The sequence below is a fragment of the Lytechinus variegatus genome, chromosome 15 (assembly GCF_018143015.1).
Source record: "Lytechinus variegatus isolate NC3 chromosome 15, Lvar_3.0, whole genome shotgun sequence".
Classification (NCBI taxonomy): Eukaryota; Metazoa; Echinodermata; class Echinoidea; order Temnopleuroida; family Toxopneustidae; genus Lytechinus; species Lytechinus variegatus.
Window position 1 is genome coordinate 32,978,682 of NC_054754.1, and position 24,456 is coordinate 33,003,137.

General features: G+C 36.9%; 1 protein-coding gene across 2 annotated transcripts; it reads right to left on the bottom strand.

Annotated features, from left to right (window-relative positions):
* Positions 1 to 1,817: 1,817 nt before the first annotated feature.
* On the bottom strand, positions 1,818 to 23,174 carry LOC121429108 (putative deoxyribonuclease TATDN2). 2 transcript variants are annotated; one of them, XM_041626017.1, is made up of 4 exons: positions 23,070 to 23,174; positions 22,170 to 22,348; positions 11,283 to 11,463; positions 1,818 to 4,778 (listed from the first exon to the last, which is right to left on the bottom strand). In XM_041626017.1, the coding sequence occupies exons 1-4, from the start codon at positions 23,131 to 23,133 to the stop codon at positions 2,575 to 2,577; spliced, it is 2,628 nt and encodes an 875-aa protein (XP_041481951.1). In that variant the 5' UTR covers positions 23,134 to 23,174; the 3' UTR covers positions 1,818 to 2,574. The 2 variants fall into 2 exon arrangements, with proteins under 2 accessions (XP_041481951.1, XP_041481952.1); XM_041626018.1 differs by lacking the exon at positions 22,170 to 22,348 and having other exon boundaries at positions 23,070 to 23,151.
* Between the last annotated feature and the right edge of the window lie 1,282 nt (positions 23,175 to 24,456).

Consider the following 24,456-nt stretch of genomic DNA (forward strand, 5'->3'; position numbering starts at 1 on the left):
GAAGAGTTCTCATTCTTACAGGCCTCTACAAAAAATTTTTTCGTCACTTGCCCTGTTGGGCAAGTGATGAAAAAATTTGTTTGCCCGATAGAAAAAACTGCTTGCCCAATTTTCTAAATAATTTTTTAATTATGACGGCACTACTCTTATTTTTATTAAGGTATACAATTGAGAATCATGTCCAGTATAAAAGAACACACATTGAAAAGGATATTTTCAGCAACGTAGGCCTGAGTCTTTACGTTTATTTTGGAGAAAAAAAATCAATATTTTATGGCTATTTAAGGTTTTAAAAAACCCTTCAACAAAAGTTGCTAAAATTTCATATTTTGCATCTTTAAATCCATGAAATGGCTACCTGCGTAACATATTTCCTTAGAATTGCTTTCATTTACCGTAGTTGGAAACTATAAAGAAAGCCAGTGAAAAATGTTCAGCTCTTTATTGACTCGGAAAAAATTATTTTATCATCAAAAGTGGAGTGGCTAAAATTTCACATTTTGCATCTTTAAATCCATGAAATGGTCATTTATTTTCCATATTTCCTTGATTAAAAAAAAAATTATTTGGAAACCATCAAGTCTTTTCTTCATAATTTTATGATGTTCCACTCGGCCAATAATTTTATCTACATGTTTTCACATGCTACTTTTTTTTCTATTTTGAGGAACAACTTATTAATGAATTATTAGTAACATTGTTTAATATTGTATGATTTTTAAGTAATTTTTTTCACTATGCTTAGAATCTTGGGTGTGTGTGTGTGTGTGCATGTGTTTGTGTGGGTGTGACTGTGAGTTGAACTTTGATATAAATGAATTCAATATCTAATTTCTACTTCGCCTATTCCAGTACAATAACCTGTACTCGGCCATGTAATAAAGGCCCACATACCCTAACTTTTCCTGAAGTTCTTTGAAAACGCAGACTTCTACGAAAATTGCATTTCTCTATGGGGGAGTCTAAATTTGGTGAGAATGTATTCATTGATAACTTAAATATACATAACAATGAAGAAATCATCAAACTTTATTGGAAGTTTTGAATAATATACCCGAAATGTAAACTCTGTCTGAAACAGAAAATCACCATCATTGAGGCCTTTACTGAGCGAATTGTCCCCCAGAGCTCTGGCAGAGAGACAGAGCTCAGACTGGCTAGCTAGTATGCGCACGTGTGTGAGCCTCCCGCCGGCCTTGTGAAATAGATGGAGCTTTGTTTGATGATTTATTGTCTGATATTTACCTCATCCCCTCAAAAAGGGAAACAAATGAATTTTAAGTTATAATTAACAAATACGGCAAGTTATTTTGGATGTTAATAGGCCGTTTTGAAAAGCAAAGCCGAATGACATGACAACTCACCAATGCGAGGTTACTAGACTCTGTGATTTATTTCCTGTGTAATTCTAATTATTTTATCACAGAATTGTGATATCGGAAGCCTAAGGGGGAAAATGTGCATTAGAAATTGCACATGGTGGTAGTCATAATGGACCCCTATACTACATTCAACTGTTTCCCGGCCATTGCGTTGATTTTTTTCATACCTGGTACCATGTATGGAAATACGTGGTACAGAAAAAATAACGCAATTTCGGAATTTGAAACTGCACTACTCGCTATTTTTTAAGGCTGATTCATGATTTTGAGTGTGGATTTTGGATGATTTATGGAAAAACGAGGTACGGTACAGGAAAAAAAGACGCAACAACCACTTGCCCGATCGGGCAATTGACTTTGAGAGGTGCTTGCCCGCACGTCATTTTCACTTGCCCCGGGCAAGCGGGCAAGCGGGTTTGTCGCGCCCTGTTCTTACAAATGATGTCAAATTTATCATCTAAACATATTTTTTGGGGGAATGCACTGTATATAGCATAATTCATTTTTCACTGTGCTTTCATCATAGGCTTAGGATGAGAGCTAGATAAGCAAATATGTTCTTTACAGGTTTTTCACAAAGAGATATCAAAGGGGTACATCTTTCCTACAGTATACTATTGAGCTGGTTTGAAAAAAATATTATCCTCAGTAAAAAGTTTTAGCAAAAAAAGCAACCTATGAAGAACAGATTTCTGATTTTTAAATTGTCCCCAAAAGTGAAATTCACTGTGAGCAGCCCCAAATTGAACAAAATGTCTATAAATTGCCCCTTTTTTATTCTTGATGATTGATCTTCTGAAAGAAGCTTGTGTTGAGTAGCATGTCTGATTTACACACAAATCATTTTCAACATTCTATTAGAAAATGGCATTTTTAATGGATTTTATTTTACATGGCTTATGAAGATGAAAAGACATCAAAAATTAAAAATTGAGAGCTCATCACTGATATTCTTTGATACATATAACTTAACTTTCATAAAGATTTTTCTCTCTTTATTCTGCTTTTCCTAAACAACACTAATGAATATGTGCATCAGAATAGACGATTTCCAGATAGATGGCGCTACATAAATGCCTTTTATTCATATTATTTAAACCAAATTAAAATCAGTGTAGATAACCCCGGTAACCACCCGCCATGGTATTTAGAGTACTAAAAAATATAGTCTCATCCCATTGGTGATATCAGTCTATCTGCTCACATAAAGTCGTCTTGCATTTGTCAGAGTCAATGACATTAAAGTTGGCAGGGGGATTCCACGTAGACCAGCAACTATTGCACCCACATCTCCCAGGAAAGCTGGATAATTTGCATCCAATTCTGGGTGGGGAGCAAAATGAGGGGAGTCTGTCTCTAGTAGCAGACGGTCTTGAGGAATTGCCTTCACTGCCTCCTCTTGCTCTGGGGTGAAGTACTGGGCCAAGCCAGTGATGCCAAAATAACAATGTGGAAAGCTTCTGATCCAGCTTTGCACTTGGGACATATCGCTACTGAAGGATTGGAGATGTATCCGTTGCATCTTGTGACAATGTTTCTGGAGAAGACGGCGAGCCATGTTGTGCACCGCCCTACCTTCCAAATCCTCAGAGGTACCCCGTAAATGGAGATTGAGCACCATTCCACACAAGCCTATACTTAGAACACGGATTAGGAGAGCTTCTTGATCTGGCCATCGTTCTGGAGGCACAGTGAAATCAAGTCCTATCTCACTCACACCCATCACTAAAGGATGATTGATGTGGCACATCATACTATCGAAATGCTCCTCAGTGAATTCACTGGCAAATTTGGGGTGGACACCAACTGCAAACCGCCAAGTGCCTTTCTCTGGTAGTTCATCTAAGACCTTTTCCATGAAATTAAGGTCCTTGTAATACTCAGGATCACTGAAGTTTAAGATCCCTCCCACTAACTGTATAGGGTGCTCTGGGTCCATGGTAGGGGTGGGTCTCTTCTCACTAAACCAGCCAATCATGTCTGGATGAAAATGTGAATCAAACCCAGACATGACAGGTAAATGGGATGTGGTAATGGGTTTATGCCCTTTAAATGAACTTGACAATAGAGTGGGGGTTTCCAAGCCTTTTTTGAGGCTAGTAAACCAGGTATTATCATTTCCTTCAATGGGGGAAGGTAGAAGTTTTGATGAAGTTGTTTTTGATGATGAAGATGAAGAAGAATATGCATGGGGAATGACTGGTAATCTAGATGTCTCAATCTGTATATTCTCTTCAAATGAATCTTCTGAAATTTGGTGAATCCCTATAACCTTGTCAGCAAGGGATGAGTGTTTGGATGGAACTACAGTTTTAGACAAAGCAATCCCTTTTTGGGAACTGCTTGTGGCTTCACTCTCAGCCCATGTCATTGGGACAGATTCTGAACGCTCAGCTGTGGACCTCTTCGTCACCTGAGAACCCCTAGACGTACTTTGGCTAAATTGAGGTGGCTTTTTATTGGATATTGCCCCATCTCTTTCTTGCCCTTGATTTCTGCGTACTGTCTCGCCAAAGTATTTAGGATCAGGTCTGCTTTGAGTTTTATGAACAGAATCCAAAGTTGTGGACCTCTTTGTCGAGTGAAAATCCCCAGACATACTTTGGCTGGACTGAAGTGGCTTTTTATTAGATATTGCCCCATCTCTTTCTTGCCCTTGATTTCTGCGTACTGTCTCGCCAAAGTATTTAGGATCAGGTCTGCTTTGAGTTTTATGAACAGAATCCAAAGTTGTGGACCTCTTTGTCGAGTGAGAATCCCTAGACGTACTTTGGCTGGACTGAGGTGGCTTTTTATTAGACATTGATTCATACTTATCTTGGGGTTGCGTTTTGCGTTCTGTCTTGCCAACGTTTAGGAGTTCAGCTCTACTTTGAGTTTTCGAGTCCAAGGGCACAGCTTTGAACCTCTTAGTTGAGTGAGAATCCCTGGATGAGGGTCGGATGGATTGAGATGGCCTTTTATTATGTACAGCTCCCAATTTGTGTTGGTCTTGCTTTGTGTGCTTGATCTTGCCACTGCTTGTGTCTTCAGCCCTGGTATGACCCACTGGGATACGATTTGTATGCCTAGCTTTGGGGCTCTTTGAAAATCGTGAATCTTTAGATTTGGTTTGGGGGGATTGAACAGACTGTTTAGATGATTTTGTCCCTGATGTGTTTAACTTTTTCCTCATGCGCCGTAATTTTCTAAGCCATGTGCGTTTTGAGGGTCCATGTTGTGGGACAGGACCCATTTTGAGCATTAATTCAGATGAAAGTCCACTTAATTGAGACTCTGGAGAAGAAGAATGCTCTTCTGGTTTGGAAGATATCCCATTTTGCCCAACATCCATGTCAGTAGATGCAACTATTTCAATATCTTTGTCATCATCTATATTGTCTCCATTTTTATCAGCTGTGAAGAAACAATAGAAAAAAGATATAACAAAAACAAACCAATGCATATTTACTAGGAATTTTGAAAGGTTCTTGAAACCAAAGTGAATGAAAATGGATAAATATTAATCATTCAAGAAAGTTAGTTATGCTTGATATCATGATCACTTGACCTTCTCTAAAATCCAAAATTGTCATTTTCAAAAAATGGAATTACACTTTATCTTAAATAAATCTTTAAACTGAGGTACAAAACACCTAAACAACAAAGCACCTCTGCAAAACACACATTTGAAAACTAAATATATTGAATGCACACAGTAAAAAAAAAATGATCCTGTAGCAATTTTCATAACAGGATATACTAAAAACTTAACTTCTGATAATAATTTAACAATCAGTACAGATAAACATCAAACGTGTAGTCTGTGCCGGCACACACTCATGTCAAGCTACCCAGTTATTTGTTACCCAAACTAGATGGATTCTCCGCTGAAGCAGTCAAATTTATACTAGATCATAATATATTTAACACCCAACTTCTAAAATGGTTGAGTAATGACCTCTGTGACCTAACAAGTGGAACGCCTCCCCGGCCACCCCCACTCCGGGGTCGGAGGGACCGCATGCGTGTTCCTAAAATGTCCGGTAAAGGAGTACTTTTTCGTGGGACAAGTCTGGCCCTCAAATTGTAGAAAAAGGGGGTGTATTTGTATTTTCACCTGGAGATTTCTTTAAAAAGGGAGTGTTTTTCTCATCTCTCTCTCTTTAGACTCCTGATAAATATTGAAAGGGGGTTATAAAATATCTTGAATAACATAAACTTGATCAAATCCCAGGATCAAATTCCTGCTAGTTTTGAAAGCTTATTCAGGATTATTTCATTTTGAAGAGTTAAGTATGGACCCTTTGTTGGAACAAGAGCTCACCTGAGATACATGTAGGGGGTACATTGAGCAGCGTTCCGGATTTAGGGGGGGTCTCCAAGGCAGAAAAAGCCCTCGATAGGGGGTTCAGAAATTTTGGCAGACCTTCGATAAGGGGTGCTTTCAAAGGGAGGGAACAAGCATAGGCGTACCCTAAATAACACTGGGGGGGGGGGGGGCGGGAACGCCTCTGGCAGTCTCACCTGCATGACACGATTCAATGCAGCAGAAGTGCTGGCTTTGAAAAGAGCTATAGAATAATCATTCACAAAACGTCATTCATATGATGATAGAATACTATGTTCATTGAACTTAAATGACCTTTGACCTTGATCGAGTGACAAGACAATCAGTGAAAATTGATTACCCACATGTCCGCATTTCATGAACTAGATGATAAACTAAATTTCTCAATTTGCTTACGTTGCCTCTGTATTACCCATCCCTCAGAAAGTAGTTCTTGATCTTAATAAACTGATTTATAATTTTTTTCATGGAATTCGAAATGAGAATAAGTCAAGAGAGCAGTCTTGATTTATGATATATTACAAGGCAAAAGCGATTTTGTGTCTCGCCCACTTATGAAAATAACCAGAAATATCGTGATCTGCGAGGGCATGCAACAGAATTGTATCAAAACTTCATTGTGAAATGACTGGGATGGAATAACACTTGTCATAAAAGCCTTGCACGTAAACTTTAATGTTGACCCGAAGATGACCTTTGACCTTACCATGTGACCTCCGACTGCAGCATATCATGCAGGTCGCCTAAGTACATCTGCCATCCAAGTTTTTTTGAAAAGTGACAGACGGTTGCGGCGTCAGGTGTCATAATTTAGAGTCTTGCATGTAAACTTAAATGTTGACCTGAAAATGACCTTTGATCTTACCATGTGACCTCTGACTGCAGCCTAACATGCAGGTCCCCCAAGTCCATCTACCATCTAAGTTTGGTTGAAAAGTGACTTACGGTTGCAGAGTTATGTGTCATTAGATTTGTGACTTACAGAGAACGGATGACATTTGGATCCCTAAGTCTCGCCTTCACCTCCGGTGGGCAAGACAAAAAGGGATGACTTAGAGTGACAGATTGAAATTTTAGATTTCAATCATTACATTTCTTCTTCTTCCAGAGTAAGTGCTGCTATTATAGTTGAGCAGATTCTTTGTAAATAATAATGATGCAACATGGAAATTTATGTATAGATATTGGATTGAAAACTATGTCCTTTTATATTAATTAGGAAAATAAACTGTTTCAGTAAAGATGCATGTATGTTGAAGCTGTGCATGAAACAAAAGGTACACAACTTTTATATTGACTGTCTCATAACTTTGTGTGAACTGAAATATTTTCAGTTTCCAGATATTTTAAATATGAAAAATCAAGTATTGTGGTAGAATAGTAATATTACACATGATACAAAACCTCTATTTATAGAATGGTTAAAAAAAAGGCATTATAACAATTAATGACATTGTAGAAAATGGACGATTTCGGCCAAGAGAATATATTTGTCGAGTGCTTGAAACTGAAAAATGCGATACCAAAAGCTTGAATTGAAAGAACTTGAGATATGAATTACCCAGATCAACGATGGAACAATTCACAATACGGAAGGAACGTATCAGAACACGTTATTTTATTAGACTACCATCAATGAAATCTCGCAATGTCTATAGCTTATTGTGTGAATTTAAGAAAAGAGATCCGACTGTTTTAACAATTTGGGAAGGTAAACTGAACCTTGCCATTGATTTTGACTGGAAAGACACATTGAAATTTAAGTTAAAGACATTGAAAAACAATGAAATAAAGCAACCCAACTTCAAAATTCTTTGCAGGATTTTAAGGTTTAGATACAATTACAGTTCTTTGTCTGTGAAAGTAGAAAATTGTAATAGACAACTTAGGTTTTTCTGTATAACTACAGAATCCTTTGTTCATGTTGCTCAAGAGTCCCAAGCGTAAAGCCTTTCGGGGAAACGTATTGTGGATTTGATTCATTTAATTCTTAAAGACAAAATCATATTTAACAAAATATCATTAATAGTCAGTTTTGATTTCACAAATGAAAAAGCAACATAAATACAGTCCTTGTGTATGGTCACTATGCAATCTATATACATACATACATACGTACATACATACACCCATAACAGGTACTTATATAGCGCTTTACCCAAAATACCATCAAAGCGCTTTACAAAATATTTAAACTAATAATAATACTAATGAAATTACATTAAACATCACTTAACAATATATCTACGGGGACTGGTGCCTGATCAATCTTAATACCTTGTTCACCCACAGTTGAAGGAACTTGCCCAAAAGGTAATCTGGCAGGTTCATAACTCACATGGGCTCTAAAAACACCAGACCTAAGATAAACCCTTACAAAAAGCAACTTACAAAAGAGAACTAAACATGAATATTTAAACCAATAGTTACATTAAAAAAATCATAGAAAGAAAAAAAAATCAACGAGCAAATAAATGTGTTTTAAGCAGAGATTTAAAAGTTTTAAACTTGTCAGGAGATCTTAGTGTTACAGGCAGTTTATTCCATAATTTGGGCTCAAAATTAGCAAATGCTTTATCACCATATGAACTAAAACTTCTTCTGTGTTTTAAGGAGGTATTGGTCAGAATGTGATCTAAGGAATCTAGTATTGCCCATATAAATATAATTACTGATTATGTCTGATAGATAACCAAGAGCTTCCCCCATACATTCTTTAAAAACAAGAGCAAGAATCTTGAAAACAATGCGTTCAGAGACTGGGAGCCAATGCAACTGCTGTAATAATGATCAAGTATGTTCCCCACGATTTACCTTAAAAATAAGTCTAGCTGATCTATCTTTAATGGTCTGCAATATTTTCATGTCTTTAACAGTAATGCCCTAGAGGAGGGAATTGCAGTATTCTAGACGTTGAGAGAACAAGTGATCTAACAACAAGACTACACATATCGATATAGCAAAGTATGCGTCCAATATTGTGCAGATTAAAAATAAAAAAGCTTGCAAGAGAGGAAACATGATTTGACATAATCATGTTATTATCAAAATAGACACCAAGATTACAAACAGAAATGGATGGCTTTATTTGTGTACCACAAACATCCAAGGAAACATTATAAAGATAATTCATATTATGGGTAGAAGCTGCAATAAAAAACACTGTTTCCTCATTTAACTTTGAACAGTTTATTGACAGTCATCCATGATTTTAATTTGATGTAAACTGGGTTCCAAAAAAATTTATCAAAACTTCACAAGTGCACTACACAAATTCAACTCAGTCAAAATAAACAAAATCTCGACGCAGGATAGCTTCATTAATCTTTACTAAGCACATACCATTAATCAAGATATTGGTTTAATGACAGAGGCATGTAGCCCCTCATATCAATTGGTTTTGGAATCCAAAGTCACAAAATGGCAAAAGAAAGACCAAATGAAAATGAGATGGGATTAAAGAAACTTACCTGTTTATTGAAGTGTACAGTATGACCATCGGTATGTTTAATTGATTGTCTCAATAACTACAAAGTTACAGAAGTTAACATTAACATTTAACACACCTATTTAGGTCAAAGAAGCATAATACATGAATGGACTCAATAGCAGTGAAGAAAAGAATTAGCATATATATGGTTTAATCCCATCTCATTTTCATTGGTCTTCCTTTTGCCATTTTGTGACTTTGGATTCCGGAACCAATTGATTTTAGGGGTTATAGCCTCTTTATTATTAAACTAATCTCTTAATAATTAAAATGTGCTTTAAAGATTACTGAAGCTAGCCTGTGTCAAAATTTTGTTCATTTTGGCTGAGTGGAATTTGTGTAGTGTGCTTGTGAAGTTTGATAAGCTTATTTTGTAACCCAGTTTATATGACTCAATTATTTTCAAGGCAGACCGTACAACAGTTATGGCATGTGTTTACATTTGAAATTCTTTTAAACTCTAAACTCTTTTAAATGACATAGGGGGTGTTGCTAGAAAATAGTTGCAATCAATCGCAAATATTCTGTTGCAATTTTACAGTTTACTAATCACTATGAACTTTAGAAAATCAGATTACACTCCTTGTATCATCGAGCAGATAAGCAATCAATCGCAAATTTGCAATTAATTGCTCGGCATGTGCTTGATTTCAGGGAGGAAAATAGATTTGCAATTGATCACAAAGTTATGATGGCAATTTAACAAATATCCCCATCACGACCAAATTCATTGGCCTTGGTAATGCAGAACTGCAAACCTGTCACTTTCAAAAAAAGGATTTTTCAGCTTGAAAAAATATATTTTTAGGTAAAAAAGAATTTGGTCTGTTTCATTGTATTTCTTTGGAAAATGCTCTTGCAAACAATGTTTCCTTTATAAATAAACATGCAGTCGGTGTAATAAAGTTGTGTTATAAAGTCCTGTAAATTAATTTTAATCAAAAACACTTGTTAGGTAATACTGTGGTTGAGTGATTTGAAAAGTTTAGCGCACAATAGGGGGGGGGGGGTGCCCCACCTCCCACGTTAGGGAATTAAAAATAAAATAAGCTGATTTGGTAATTTTCTCCACAAATGTAGCTAAAAAAATCATGATAAAAATACTAAGTTCATTGACCTTAAATGTCCAATTTTCATGAACCAGAACCTTATACTTTCAAAGACAAGTAATACGACATTTCAAAAACTCATTTAAGACATTGTGAAATTGTTCATATATTAACAAATAACTTAATAGGTCTACATGTATATTATTTACATGTCTACATGTACATTATGTGGAGCGTTGTGGCCCAGTGGATTAGTCTCCGGACTCTGAAACAGAGGGTCGTGGGTTTGAATCCCAACCATGGCGTAATTTCCTTCAGCAAGAAATTGATCCACAATGTGCTGCACTCAACCCAGGTGAGGTAAATGGGTACCTGGCAGGAATTTATTCCTTGAAACACAGCGCGCATAACAGCTGCACTGCTAAAGCCAGGGTAATTATGCTGCATATACTGTAGAGCGCTTACAGACTTCTGACAAAGTAAGTATTAAGCACTATATAAGCAAGTATAATAATTATCATTATGTACGTTCATAGAAATTGTGTTTCGAATCATCAGATTCTCTATCCTTTTTTAAATTTTCATTCTCATTTCCAATCAAATAACAATAAAACAGAAACAAGTGAACAAAATGCACAGCATTGCTAGACCCTACCTCATTTATGCTCAACGCGGCCGTGGCCTGGAGCACCAGTACCATGAAATGCAACACACTTGAACCACAAGCAACACAAAGCTGGCACACTAGATCCCTAGGCCACTAGGCCTAGCGTCTGTGATAGGTATGCACCGTACGGTACATCGCTCATGCTTCGCCCGTTCAACCACCAAAGTCTATTTTGACGGAAGGTCTGTTTTAAAACATTGCCATACAAATGATAAATATTATATAGTTCAGAGTTTTTCAAAATACATTCAAAGCACTCTAAAAGAGAACAATATGATAATAAAATGGGATTCAGAGTTAAGGAGTTAAAGAACAAAAATCTTGATGAGATACATAGTATTACATTCCTGCTGATAGCACTTACCGATTAGATTCTGCATTGCCTGAGTGTTTCCATGTAGCAAAGATGGTTGTTGAACCACTCCCTGGGGAGGTTGCTGTAGCAATGGGGGTGGGTTTCCCAGGAGGCCTGGGGTTGGGGGTTGATTGTGTGTGGGCATCATGTTCCCTCCCTGTGGGGTTTTCAAGAGGGGCTGCTGACTTTGCTTAATAGTTCAGGAGAAAACAGAAACAAATATCACATAATTATTTCATTACATTTTTACTATATAAGGAGGGTTCATTCTGTTTACGCAGATATGATTAACTCTAACCAGTATCACATCTATATGTATGAATTTCAAGACATACAATCTGGTTAGAAAAAAGAAACATGTAACAAGTGGAATGCCTCTCGCAATCTTGCCTGCATTAAGCAAATCGATAAAACAGCAGTGCTGCCTTCGAAAACAGCTATAGCATAATTATTCACAAAAGAAAACACTAATGTGATAATAAAATATGTCCATTGAATGACCTTTGACCATGATCATGTGACCTATGACATGTGCAAAGCAATCATATCATTCATAATTGACTACCCTTATGTCTAAGTTTTATGAGTTTCATTTAATATGAAATTAATTTTGATAGGGCCATTATGTTTCAATTTGAACTCTTTATGTTTAAAATGTGAATACACTGTAAACGTTTTGGTAACTTTTAATGCATGTGAAGAAAAGTGATTTTTTTTCAATTTATTTTGAATTGATCGTTTATTAGTCAGGAATGTTGCATGAACATCCATCTGCATTTTAACCTCTTTAATTCATCGTCACTCCTATTAACATATACTTGGAAAATATGTCAAACGGTTGGTTGTCATTTTGATGGAACCTGTAAGATGTAAGGCAAACCTAATATAAGAATAATGGGTAAAGGCATCATTGGTCTAAAAAGTCTGAACATTTATAACTGGTCTATAATTCCATTAGTATTTACTTACCTGAACTTGTTTCTTGTTCTTATTGATTTTACTTAATTTATTTTTGTGAGTTTTCATTTCATACCATTTTCAGTGTTGTATTTTTGTCATTATTGCACGATTCACCATTGGTCTTCACTGAGACCCTACAATGAATCACTGGTCTCAACTGAGGGACGCACCATCAGATACCCGGGGGGGGGGGGGGGGGGGGGGAGTTGGAATTTTAGGTTGATGCAATTTTTTCCCTTTCTGCTTGAGTGAAGTTTTTCTCCTTACTCCATTGAGACAATTTTTTTGCACCGTTCAGATGATTTGTCAGTGGACAAAGTTTTCTTTTTTTACTCTGATGATGAGTCAATTTTTTTTTTGCTCATATAGCAACTTTTTTTTGGGAAAACTTCCTGCCCCCTGGATATCTAATGGTGCATCCCTTACAGTCCTTATAAGTTAGGGTTTCCGATGACCGGGGTGTCGGTTGCGTCGGTTGCATTAAATGAGACTTTATTTTTAGGAGGGAGGGCAGACAACCCCCGGCAGCAGACATGGCTTTAAGGGCAAAATCTACAATAAGCTTTGACCGTGCGATAATCACGATCACAGCCCCTCCTCATCATCTTGATCATATTTTATTATACTTCATCATATACAGTGCATATAAAAAAATGGGACAGCTAGTCATAAAAGCAGAAGAGAGTCACAAGTCACTTGCGTCAAGTGAAGATAACCATCCTTTTCATCATTGCAAATGTGCATAGAATTTCCTGTTTTGGTGCCTAAATCTTAAATGAGCTCCCGTTTTGAGCTCATATTAATTATTTATTGAATGCCCATTCAGAATGTCCGATTTTGTCAGGTCATAAAATAAGAAAAAAAAATAATTTCATGCTTCACTTTAATATTGTTTGATCGATCAGTTACTCGTCATGTTCATGGTTACAAAAAGGAAATTAGAGTCCAGTTTTAAAATGGGGAAAATAAAAGTTATCCGCTCTTATCAAATGTTTAGATAGGCATACCCGAGGTGTGTATATCCTCTGATTGGTGAAAGTTGGATCCGCCGACTAACAACCCTCTTCTCATAAGGTCAATATGACTAGCGGACTTCCCCGTATTAGAGATGTATAATATATTATAAAAGGGATGAAAAAATACCTGCAAGCTGATTGGTTGAGAGCTACATGTATGTAAGAATTTTTACTGGGCTGCATGAACTATATCCCGATAACCAAAACGACATCCACTGTAAACAAGCCATCACCCGAAAAGGCCATTGTGATGTTATTGCGCATGTACTGTTACGCTTGTTTACGTCAAAATTTTCGATCAAGGCAGAATGAATCAAATAAAGGATGCAAAATGATCTGTAAGTACAAATACGGTATAGTAAATGTCATAAAACTGCCCACATACTCGTTAGTTGAGAAGTCAGACATACAATCTAACGTTAGATCTACTGTCCAGGGCTGGCTGTGCACAGCCAAATCTCCACTGCAGGCCCAGGCAGCCATATTGTAGGCACTGGACGCTGGCGCGGTCCGGGCATACACACAGCTATTGGAGGTCTGAGGCGGCCTCATAGATCAAAAAGCTATATCTGGCATTTTGGGTATGATAATGCCTTTGTGCCAACATATTATCAAGTTAGGCATACATATTCAAATAAAAACAAAATACGGCATTACTCGTACTCCATTGAAAAGTTTTGAATGTTATTTAAGTAACAGATAGCAAATGGTCTGTTGCCATGGTGAAATGTCATCATACAAAGATGTAGATATCGGAATTCCGCAAGGGAGTGGGCTTGGCCCGGCTCCTTTTCTCTTAATGATTAATGATATTTCTACTTGTCTCAACAGTGGTGAATGTAATATTTTTGCTGATGACGTGGTAAATTATGATTATGGTTCCGATGTTAATGAAGTTACTTAAAAATGCAAAAGAATATTGACAACGTTAAAAAAATGGTATGATAAAAACCACAAGTATAAACGTCAGTCAGACAAAGGTAATGCTGTTGAGAAATAGGTCTTATTCATGCGATAAGATTAATATTTTTACTGATAATAATTTGGTGGAACAGGTGAAATCCGTTAGATACCTCGGTGTTGAAATTGATGAAAATTTGAATTGGAGTTCACACGTTAATCAAATATCCAAAACATTAGCCTACAAGATATTTTCACTCGGTAAACTGAGACAATTTTTGAATAAATCCCTCCTTAAGACTCTTTATATGACAAATGTTTTGCCAAGTTTAGATTATGCCATTTCTGTTTGGGGAAATTATATTGGTAAAAGGGAACGAGATCATTTAACACACGATTACAAAAAAGAGCAGCACGCCACGTAACAGGTAATTTTGATTATGTTAACAGCCGTGGTGAAGATCTCACGAAGGAACTCAAATGGCCTACTATTGAGCAAGACGTGATTATTTTTTAGCCAATATTATGTTTAGGTGTGTACCTGGAATGGGTCTTAAAAGATTATGTAATAATATTGAGTTGGTAGTTGAAAGACATGGCGTAAGAACTAGAAATTGTGATACACTCAATGTTATAACACCCAAACCGAACTTGGAATATTTCAGGTCTTTTTTATATTCAGGATAAAAAATTTGGAATAATTTACATTTTCTTCAAAATCTCGCTTCAAATAACTCCTTTAAGAGAATGTATAAAAAGCTCTTCCAATGTTAATGCATATCGCATGCAGCATCATTGTAACGATTCTACTATGCATTTCCCCATTCTGTTCCCATTTCTGTTGGTAGCAGCGTCGTGTTCATGGTAGACAGGGCCCTATTATTTGGATTATGCTTTGTTATTGCATCGCAGACTTGGTAATTGATGACTGGATAGTTTAATGTTGGGTGTGTGAATATTTTTTTTTCATTTCTTTCTCAATTTCTTATCTGTTTTCTTTCTACTCTTCTTTCTTTAACTCTGTCTCTTATCTTTCTTCATATTTACCATTCTTTTATTTCTTATTTCTTTCTTTTCTCTCGACTCTTTCTTTTCTTTGTCTTATCTCTTTTATCATTTCTTGTTTTCCAACTTTTTTTCGCCTTTCCTTATAATTAATTACAGTATTTTATTATCATATTTCTGTAGCTAAGTAATTTCATCTTTTAATGTCTTAACATAATTATTCACAGTATTTTTTAATCATATTTTAATAGCTAAGTTTAAATATTTATGTTTATTTATGCATTAATATGTATTTATTAATATTTATGTAATTATTGTATGTTTTGTACTTTTTTAATGGATGTGAATAAAGAGAATTTGAATATGTATTTTGTATCATATTATTGTAACTTTATGTATTTTTTTTATCCATTAGGACATTGATGTAGAAAAGCAATTCAGCTGATCTTTTTATCCTGAATAAATATTTTCTAATGAATAAATAAATAAATAAACATATTTATGTTGTCCAGGGTTATCAACGTTAACCCTGGACAACATAAATATGTTTATTTATTTATTTATTCATTAGAAAATATTTATTCAGGATAAAAAGATCAGCTGAATTGCTTTTCTACATCAATGTCAATCAAAAATGACTTACGGTTGCGGAGTTTGTTGCCATAAGAGAGTCTTGCATGTCAACTTTAATTTTGATCTGAAAATGACCTTTGATCATACCATGTGACCTCTAACTGCAGCAAAACATGTAGATCCCCTAAGGACAGCAACAACACAAGTTTCGGTGAAAAGTGACTTTTGGTTGCGGAGTTGTGAGTCAAAAGAGAGTTTTGCATGTAAACTTTAACGTTGACCTGAAAATGACCTTTGACCTTACCATGTGACCTCAGACTACAGCATAACATGCAGGTCCCATAAGCACATCAACAACACAAGTTTGGATGAAAAGTGACTCGGTCGCTCCGACCTCCAACTGCAGCATAACAGCAGATTTCCTTAGTACGGTTGCAGAGTCAGTTGTCATAAGAGAGTCTTGCATGATAAGTTTGATGTTGACCTGAAAATGACCTTTGATCGTAGCATGTGACCTCCAACTGCAGCAAAACATGCAGATCCCCCAAGTCCATCTACCATCCAAGTTTGGTTGAAAAGTGACGTACTGTTGCAGAGTTATGTCTCGTAAGAGAGTCTTGCATGTAAACTTTAACGTTGACCTGAAAATTACCTTTGACCTTAACATGTGACCTCTGACTGCAGCATAACATGCTGGTCCCCAAGTCCATCTACCATCCAAGTTTAGTTGAAAAGTGACTTACGGTTGCAGGTTTATGTGTCATAAGGTTTGTGGCAGACAGACCACTGACGTCATTTGGATCCCTAAGTCTCGCCTTCACCTCTGGTGGGCGAGAGAAAAAAGGGGAGAGAAGGGACAGGAGAAAGGAGAGAAAAGAGGCGTAAAAAGATAAAGAGAAATGAGAGAGGAGAGAAAAGGGAGAAAATAGAGAGAAAAGAAAAAACAAGAGAGGAAAAGAAAAAGAGAAGGGAAATGAAGAGGGTCTCTAAAAGAATAAAGTGAGAAAAGGAGAAAGGAATAGGAGAGGGAGAGCTTTTCAGTCAGACTGCACCCTGATGGAGTCTTAACAGAACATGCGTCCGGGCATTAACGGGGTAGAGTTGTATTTCTACCTCGCTTCCACCCTGGTCTGAGCAGGCCGAACTTTGGAAAAATTCTCTCGGACAGAGTCCTGCTTTTCTGCCAGAGGGAGCATGTTTACAGAAATAGGGGATTTCATTCGCCCTTATTGGGGTAGGGCAGTCAGAAAAGTGTCTGTTAAGACAGGGTATTAGACTATCCAATGGAGTCTGTTTAGAGGTCAGTCATAATTATCGAACCTAGGCTTAAAGAGAAATTCCAGTAGTTGCAGTGAACACTGATTTCATGAGAAAGTCTGTAAAACAAGGCTTAATTGTCAGTATATCATCGAGGATCTAGATCTGGTACAGTTACATTAACTGAACTTTGTGAAATCTTGAAATCTACGTTGAAAAATGTTCACATCGAAGATCCCCAACACAGATAAGCGCACGTGGGACAATGTATAATTATTGCTTAGAGCGTCGGGCCCGACGCCCTACCCGATTCCTGTGCTTATTTGCTGATTTTTCAGCAATTACACAATTTCTTCCAGAATTCTTTGGCACATGCGTTTTATTTATACAGACACTTTGGTGGTCATTTCATTGGATTCTGTACGAACTCATTTTGATATCGTTACCAAAACTAGCATTTACGTTTAATGATGTTCAAGCCATTTAGATTTCATTTTTAGAGTTTATTCGCACATACTAAACACTGCTATATTCCCCAACAAGTCAAAAGCGATTTTGTGTCTCGCCCACTTACGAAAATAACCAGAAATATCGTGATTTGCGAGGGCACACAACAGAATTTTATCAAAACTTCATTGTGAAATAACTGAGATGGAATAACACTTGAAAATGACCTCTGACCTTATCATGTGACCTCCAACTGCAGCACAAATGAAGGTCCCCTAAGTCCATCAACCATCCAAGTTTGGTTGAAAAGTGACCTACGGTTGCGGAGTTAGGTGTCATAAGAGAGTCTTGCATGTAAACTTCAATGTTGACCTGAAAATGACCATTGACCTTTCCATGTGACCTCCGACTGAAGCATAACATGCAGGTCCCCCAAGTTCATCTACCATCCAAGTTTGGTTGAAAAGCGACTTACGGTTTTGGAGTTATTTGTCATTAGGTTTGTGACGGACGGACGGGCGACATTTGGATCCCTAAGGCTCGCCATCACCTCTGGTGGGTGAGACAAAAATGTTTGGTGGGGCAAAGGGTGGGGCAGTGGACAAAATAATCATGGAAAATGCATGTTTATTGCTGGTCAATGTCCCAGCACGACCAAAAAACGCCTAAATGAGAAAGCAGCCCCCTTGATCACGATGGCCTATTTAGAGCGAAAAGAGAATGTCTTTTTGTAAAATAAAAATCTGGGATATCTGCACAAAAATCAATGTTTTGAGTGTTCAAATGAAATCTTGGACATCTGCTCTAAATCGAGCACACAATATTCACGTTACAGTGTTCTAGCAGCCAGTCCATAAATAGCATTTTTTCAGGACGATTTCTGTGGCAGTGCCTATATCCATACCACATACCCTTCCAACACCATAACCAATTACCCCTGAATACTAGTATGGTTGGATTACGTTTGATATACCAAGTCCTGGGGAGCATTTCATGACAGGAGTTGTCAGACATTTCATCCCACAAGTCCCATTTATCTGACAGTTACCATAGTAACACTGCAATAAATATGGGAAAAAACACAATAAAGCTATGTGCATGAAGCTTAAACTGATGCATAACTGATATTAATTAGCACAACTAAGTTAACAGTTGTTATATAATTCATCACATTATGGTGTTCATGGGACGGCCAGATTTATCACCAATGCTAACTATACCACCTCCTAAGGGACACCAAAACTTCACGCAAATCAAAAACAGGAGAACACTAAAATGTAGAACTAATAGATTTCGAACAGTCCCATTCCATACTTGATCGACCTCCTGAATTGTCAATCATGACTTAATAATGAATGTTTATCTATGGTATAATACTTCTCTGTCTGCTTCTCTTGTCAATTAATTTTATTTTCTTGGATTATTAGCACATAACATTACTTCCATAATTTGTAATCTATTTATCATCGCAATTATGAACATTAATAAATTTTTGTTTGGCCAGTTGTATAAAATCATTACGTTTTTAAGTATAAGACATGATATAAACATTCCGTTTGATAATTAGAATTAGCCAATTTATTTGTAATCAAATCTCATTTATAAATACATGATCTTTGAAAATTAGGTATTGCATTACACAAGAATTGAACAAAATTTAAAAGGTATGTTGCCCATATATACATGTACGGATATAACAGTCCCATTAGATAACTCTTAATTTGCCACTTTTATTTCAATGTACTCATTAATTGATAAACCCTAATGATCTCTGTTGTATTCCTTTCCCCTTCTTCGCAACTCCTTTCTTGCTGTTGTTTGTCTTTCTCTATCCATTTCTCTTCCTCTCTTTCTTTCTATTGTTGTAGATACTACTACTTTTTCCCCTTATGACACATGTTCTCAATGTACAATTAGCATATACCGGTAAATGATCAGGGCTGGGGGTATGAGATAGGAGAATTGAAGGTTGAGAATCAGGGATTGGGGGTAGGGATAGGAGACAGGAGAATGAAAGGTTGAGAATCAGGGATGGGGGGTAGGGATATGGGACAGGAGAATGGAAGGTTGAGAATCAGGGATGGGGGGTAAGGATAGGAGACAGGAGAATGGAAGGTTGAGAATCAGGGATGGGGGGTAGGGATATGAGACAGGAGAATGGAAGGTTGAGAATCAGGGATGGGGGGTAAGGATAGGAGACAGGAGAATGGAAGGTTGAGAATCAGGGATGGGGGGTAAGGATAGGAGACAGGAGAATGGAAGGTTGAGAATCAGGGATGGGGGGTAAGGATAGGAGACAGGAGAATGGAAGGTTGAGAATCAGGAATGGGGGTAAGGATAGGAGACAGAATGGAAGGTTGAGAATCAGGGATGGGGGGTAAGGATAGGAGACAGGAGAATGAAAGGTCGAGAATCAGGGATGGGGGGTAGGGATATGAGACAGGAGAATGGAAGGTTGAGAATCAGGGATGGGGGTAAGGATAGGAGACAGGAGAATGAAAGGTTGAGAATCAGGGATGGGGGGTAAGGATAGGAGACAGGAGAATGAAAGGTTGAGAATCAGGGATGGGGGTAAGGATAGGAGACAGGAGAATGAAAGGTTGAGAATCAGGGATGGGGGGTAGGGATATGAGACAGGAGAATGGAAGGTTGAGAATCAGGGATGGGGGTAAGGATAGGAGACAAGAGAATGGAAGGTTGAGAATCAGGGATGGGGGGGGGGTAGGGATAGGAGACAGGAGGTTAAGAATCAGGAATGAGGGGGGGGGTAGGGATAGGAGACAGGAGAATGGAAGGTTGAGAATCAGGGATGGGGGGGGGGTAAGGATAGGAGAATTGAAGGTTGACAATCAGGAATGGGGGTAAGCATAGGAGACGAGAGAATGGAAGGTTGAGAATAAGGGATGGGGGGGGGTACGGATAGGAGACAGGAGAATGGAAGGTTAAGAATCAGGGATGGGGCGGGGGGGGGGGGGGGTAAGAAAGGGGAAGTTAGGAAGAGAAAGCAGGCCTAGTGGAGCAGTGCAATTAACTCTGTGATAACAGCCAAAATGTTTTAAATATCTAACCAACATCTACAAATGTAGAGACAGAGTTAATTTTCTTCATGTAAAATTGATCGCCTCATATTTTCACCATTTGTGAACAAAATGCTCTCAAATTTTCAGGGCTTGCTTTATAGAATATCCATTTATCCTGAAAAAACTTATATTAAAACATGCAAGTACTCTTCATTTACTGTTTATTTTCCTTCGCATTGTCTAAAAAAACTGCAAAAAAAATGTTAGGAATGATATAAATAACATTTTTACCAAAAATGAGCCTTCTCAGAACTTCATTTCGTGAATTAGAGCAAAAATTTTAAGTATAAATAAGCATAATTCATATCATATGAATGTAGTGTAATTTATGATGTCATCTAATTTTGAGCAAATTTTTGTCACGATCCTTGGCCGAGATCTCAGAGGGCAGAATGAACCCCCTTTACCCCATCCAGGAATTTAAGCTCACAAAAAATAGCCCTGGTAAGTTAGGCTTAAACCTAAAACAGTTTCTCATGAATCCAATGTAAACAAAAAAGTTGCATACACTATCATGCTAGATGTAGAGTGCATACAGGAAGTATTTGTATACTATATATATGAACACTGTACACAAGGATTTCACTATTATTTGTAACCCTGTAAAAAAGTCAATAAACCAACACCATTCGGACATTTATTCAAGTAGAATTGTTTGCGAAATGAGTGAAATGATAATAACATTATCACGTTAAAGGGAAATGAAACCTTTAGAAAAAGTTGGCTTGTGTCGGAATAGAAAAATAAAAGAATAAGAACAAAGAAAGTTTGAGAGAAATAAGATAAATAATGAGAGAGTTATGAGCATTTGAATATTGCAATCACTAATGCTATGGAGATCCTCCTATTGGCAATGCAACAAGGATGTTTGATGTCACATGTGAACAACTTTCCCTTTGATGGACTATAAAATACCCCCTAAGTGTCTTTTTTTGGTTTTTTAATCCATGATGTATTCTTTAGAAATCTGTATTACATGCTCTTCTAGAGAAAGAACAAATGATCTACTGATAGATACAGAGGCAATTTAATTGAAATATATACTTAAGTAATGAGGAGAGTTGTTCACAAGTGGCATCATACATCTTTGTCACATTGCCAATGGGAGTATCTCCATAGCATTAGTGATCGCAATATTAAAATACTCATAACATTCTCATTATTTGTCTGTTTTTTTGGTGAAATTTTCGTTTATCTGTTTCTTTGATTTTTCTGTTTTCACACGAGCTATCTTATTCCAAAGGTTTCATTCTCCCTTAACTCTTTGCCCGCCACGGACGACTCGCGGCACATACAGCGGACTGCCAACGACGACTCAAGTCACAGTTCGCACACAATGCATACGGCACCCCAACATTAATGTGGCGCAGGGGGGATAGTGTACGTGGCGGGCAAAGAGTTAAGCAGGGCCCACTGATAGAACAATTTGTGGAAATGAAGTTGCTACCACTGGGTAAAATAGGACATTATTATTATTATTATGAGTATTACCGATTGGAATACCAAGATACTTTTCTTTTTCATTTTTTACACTCAATGATTGCCAGATACTTTTTGATATCCAGCATAATTCATCTTCAACTTTTGAAATGTTGCTCATGTTAAGTGTTCACTTAATTCCTTGGGACCTTGTATGTCTGAACAATTAAATGATTTACCTGTTGTATGACAATGTTTTGTCTTTGTTGCATGGTTTGCTGTGGAGTAGAGTATAATGTTGTAGCTCCTGCTAACCCAGCACTGCTCACCATAGATTGACCATAGACAGTGGTAGGGGTACCTACTACACCAGGCTGGGCACCTAATAATGACTGGTTCTGCTGTATAAACATCTGATCTGATACCAAAGTAAAAATAACTGCCATTTGCAAGGGTATCCTCACTGTCAAGACTATGCTTTGGTACATGCACATCAATTCCAAAGAAGATACTAATAATATTAAAATTAACTCTGAAAAACATTGAAGTTACACTGTTAAAAAAAACCCTGATTTTACAGGGAAAAAAAGATTTTGCAGAAAGCAATAATAGAATCATTCTGTAAATTCATAAAACAGGAAATTTTCTACAATTTAACAGAACAAGTTTGTTTAATAAGGGGAAAAGGGTGTTTTATTTAAGGAAATTTATAAGGTTCCATACACCAAATACCAATTTCCTGTAATTTCACATTACATAATGTAAGATTACAGGCCTTATCGAGGCTCTGCTGCAGGAACTTCTTTTATTTTAAGGACAAATTTTCTAACAGTGTAGACAATAATAATATCCATACAGAAATGAGAATGTTACCAGCAATATTGGAAATTTCTTTAACACATCTGGGCTCCGTAACACAAAGATTAGCGATCAATCGCTAAATGAAATGACCAATCAATATCAATGTTACATGCGCATTTGGTTTAAAATACTGACCAGGGACCAATCAGTGCGCTTCTTTATTATTTGCAATCCATCGCAAACTTTTGTTACGCAGCCCAAATACATATATATTTTGGATTCCTACGTACAGATAAGGTGGCCAACTACAAGTATTAGAAGTCTTAAAAAGAACTTACTTAGCCCAGAACTTGCAGCACCACCATGACTCCAGGGAGGGTCTTTCCGGGTGTACTGAGACATCTTATCCTCTGATTCTTAACAAGTTTCCTAAGAATTAAACAGGGAGAAAAAAATGTGAAATTTTCATTATTGTACTGTCATCTTTTTTCGAGGGGGGGGGGCTGTTGGTTGATGCCATGACAAAATCTGATAATTTGCAGCAATATTAAATCATTTTATACCAATGGATAATCCAATAAGTTATCAAATCTTTCATAACAAACTTATTTATGACTTGGGGGGTCCCTTTCATGATATGAAAGAATTTTTTTTTATCAGCCTCAATCAAGATTGAAGTTGCCAGCTAAGTCTAAGAGCTATGGCTTTAGGGAATCCGTCCAAATTATCATCAGCGGCTTCCCACCGGGTCCCAGGGCAATCCTGCTTGAGGCTCATTGTGCGCTATGCAGCTTACGCATATCACAAAAGTGGTGCAGAATCCTGCAGGAAGACGATTTTATCTTCTCAGATGCGCTTCAGCGTTGTGCCATGGAAAAATGCTAGCAGGTTCCAGCAGGATCCTGAATCTGCATTGCACATGTGTGCACTCTGAAGTTGCATGGTGCTGTTTTGGTAGTAGTCCAATATGAAACCTACTAATACTAGTATTTAAATTACTAGTATGTGTCATTTTCAAAATGTGATTAACTTGTCTCTTTCAATTTCTTTTTCCATGATTAGAAACACAATTTCTACCTTTCGTGGATTGTCTTTACAATATATTACTGGAAATTTTCACAGATTTCGCAGCAAGATAGGCGAGCAAGACTTTAAAACACACAAATTCATGAGCATCTATGTTTTAAACCGCAGTTCAATTGCATATATCGTTTTGGCAAAGAGACTGCATAATTTGACCTACAGAGGGTTAACATTTCAGCAAACAAGTTTAAGCTCCAAAATTTTCATTTTTTGTTTTAGAGATAATCATACACACAATGAAAAGTGTGTAAAGTTGTGTCGTGTAATGTCAGTTACTGTGAAAATGCACATCATGAGAATTTGTTCCACAGAGGTCATTTTTGTAAACATTTGCAGATCGGTACAACGGTTCATCGCAAAAAATATACACTATTGAAATGGCTGCCAAATAAAAAAAAATATGTCACTTTTGAAAGCCAAAAACCCCATACACACCACTAAACTATCCACATACATATATTGGAATGGCTAAGGATTTAAAAGACATGTGAATATATATATATATATGTAGTGGGTTTGTCTGGCTTTGAACTCTTCCAAAACAAATTATGTTTATCTATAATCTACATGTATATAGATTTGACTTTAGACTTTATTTGACGACATGCATAATTATCAAAAAAAAGAAAAAAAAGAAGGGGG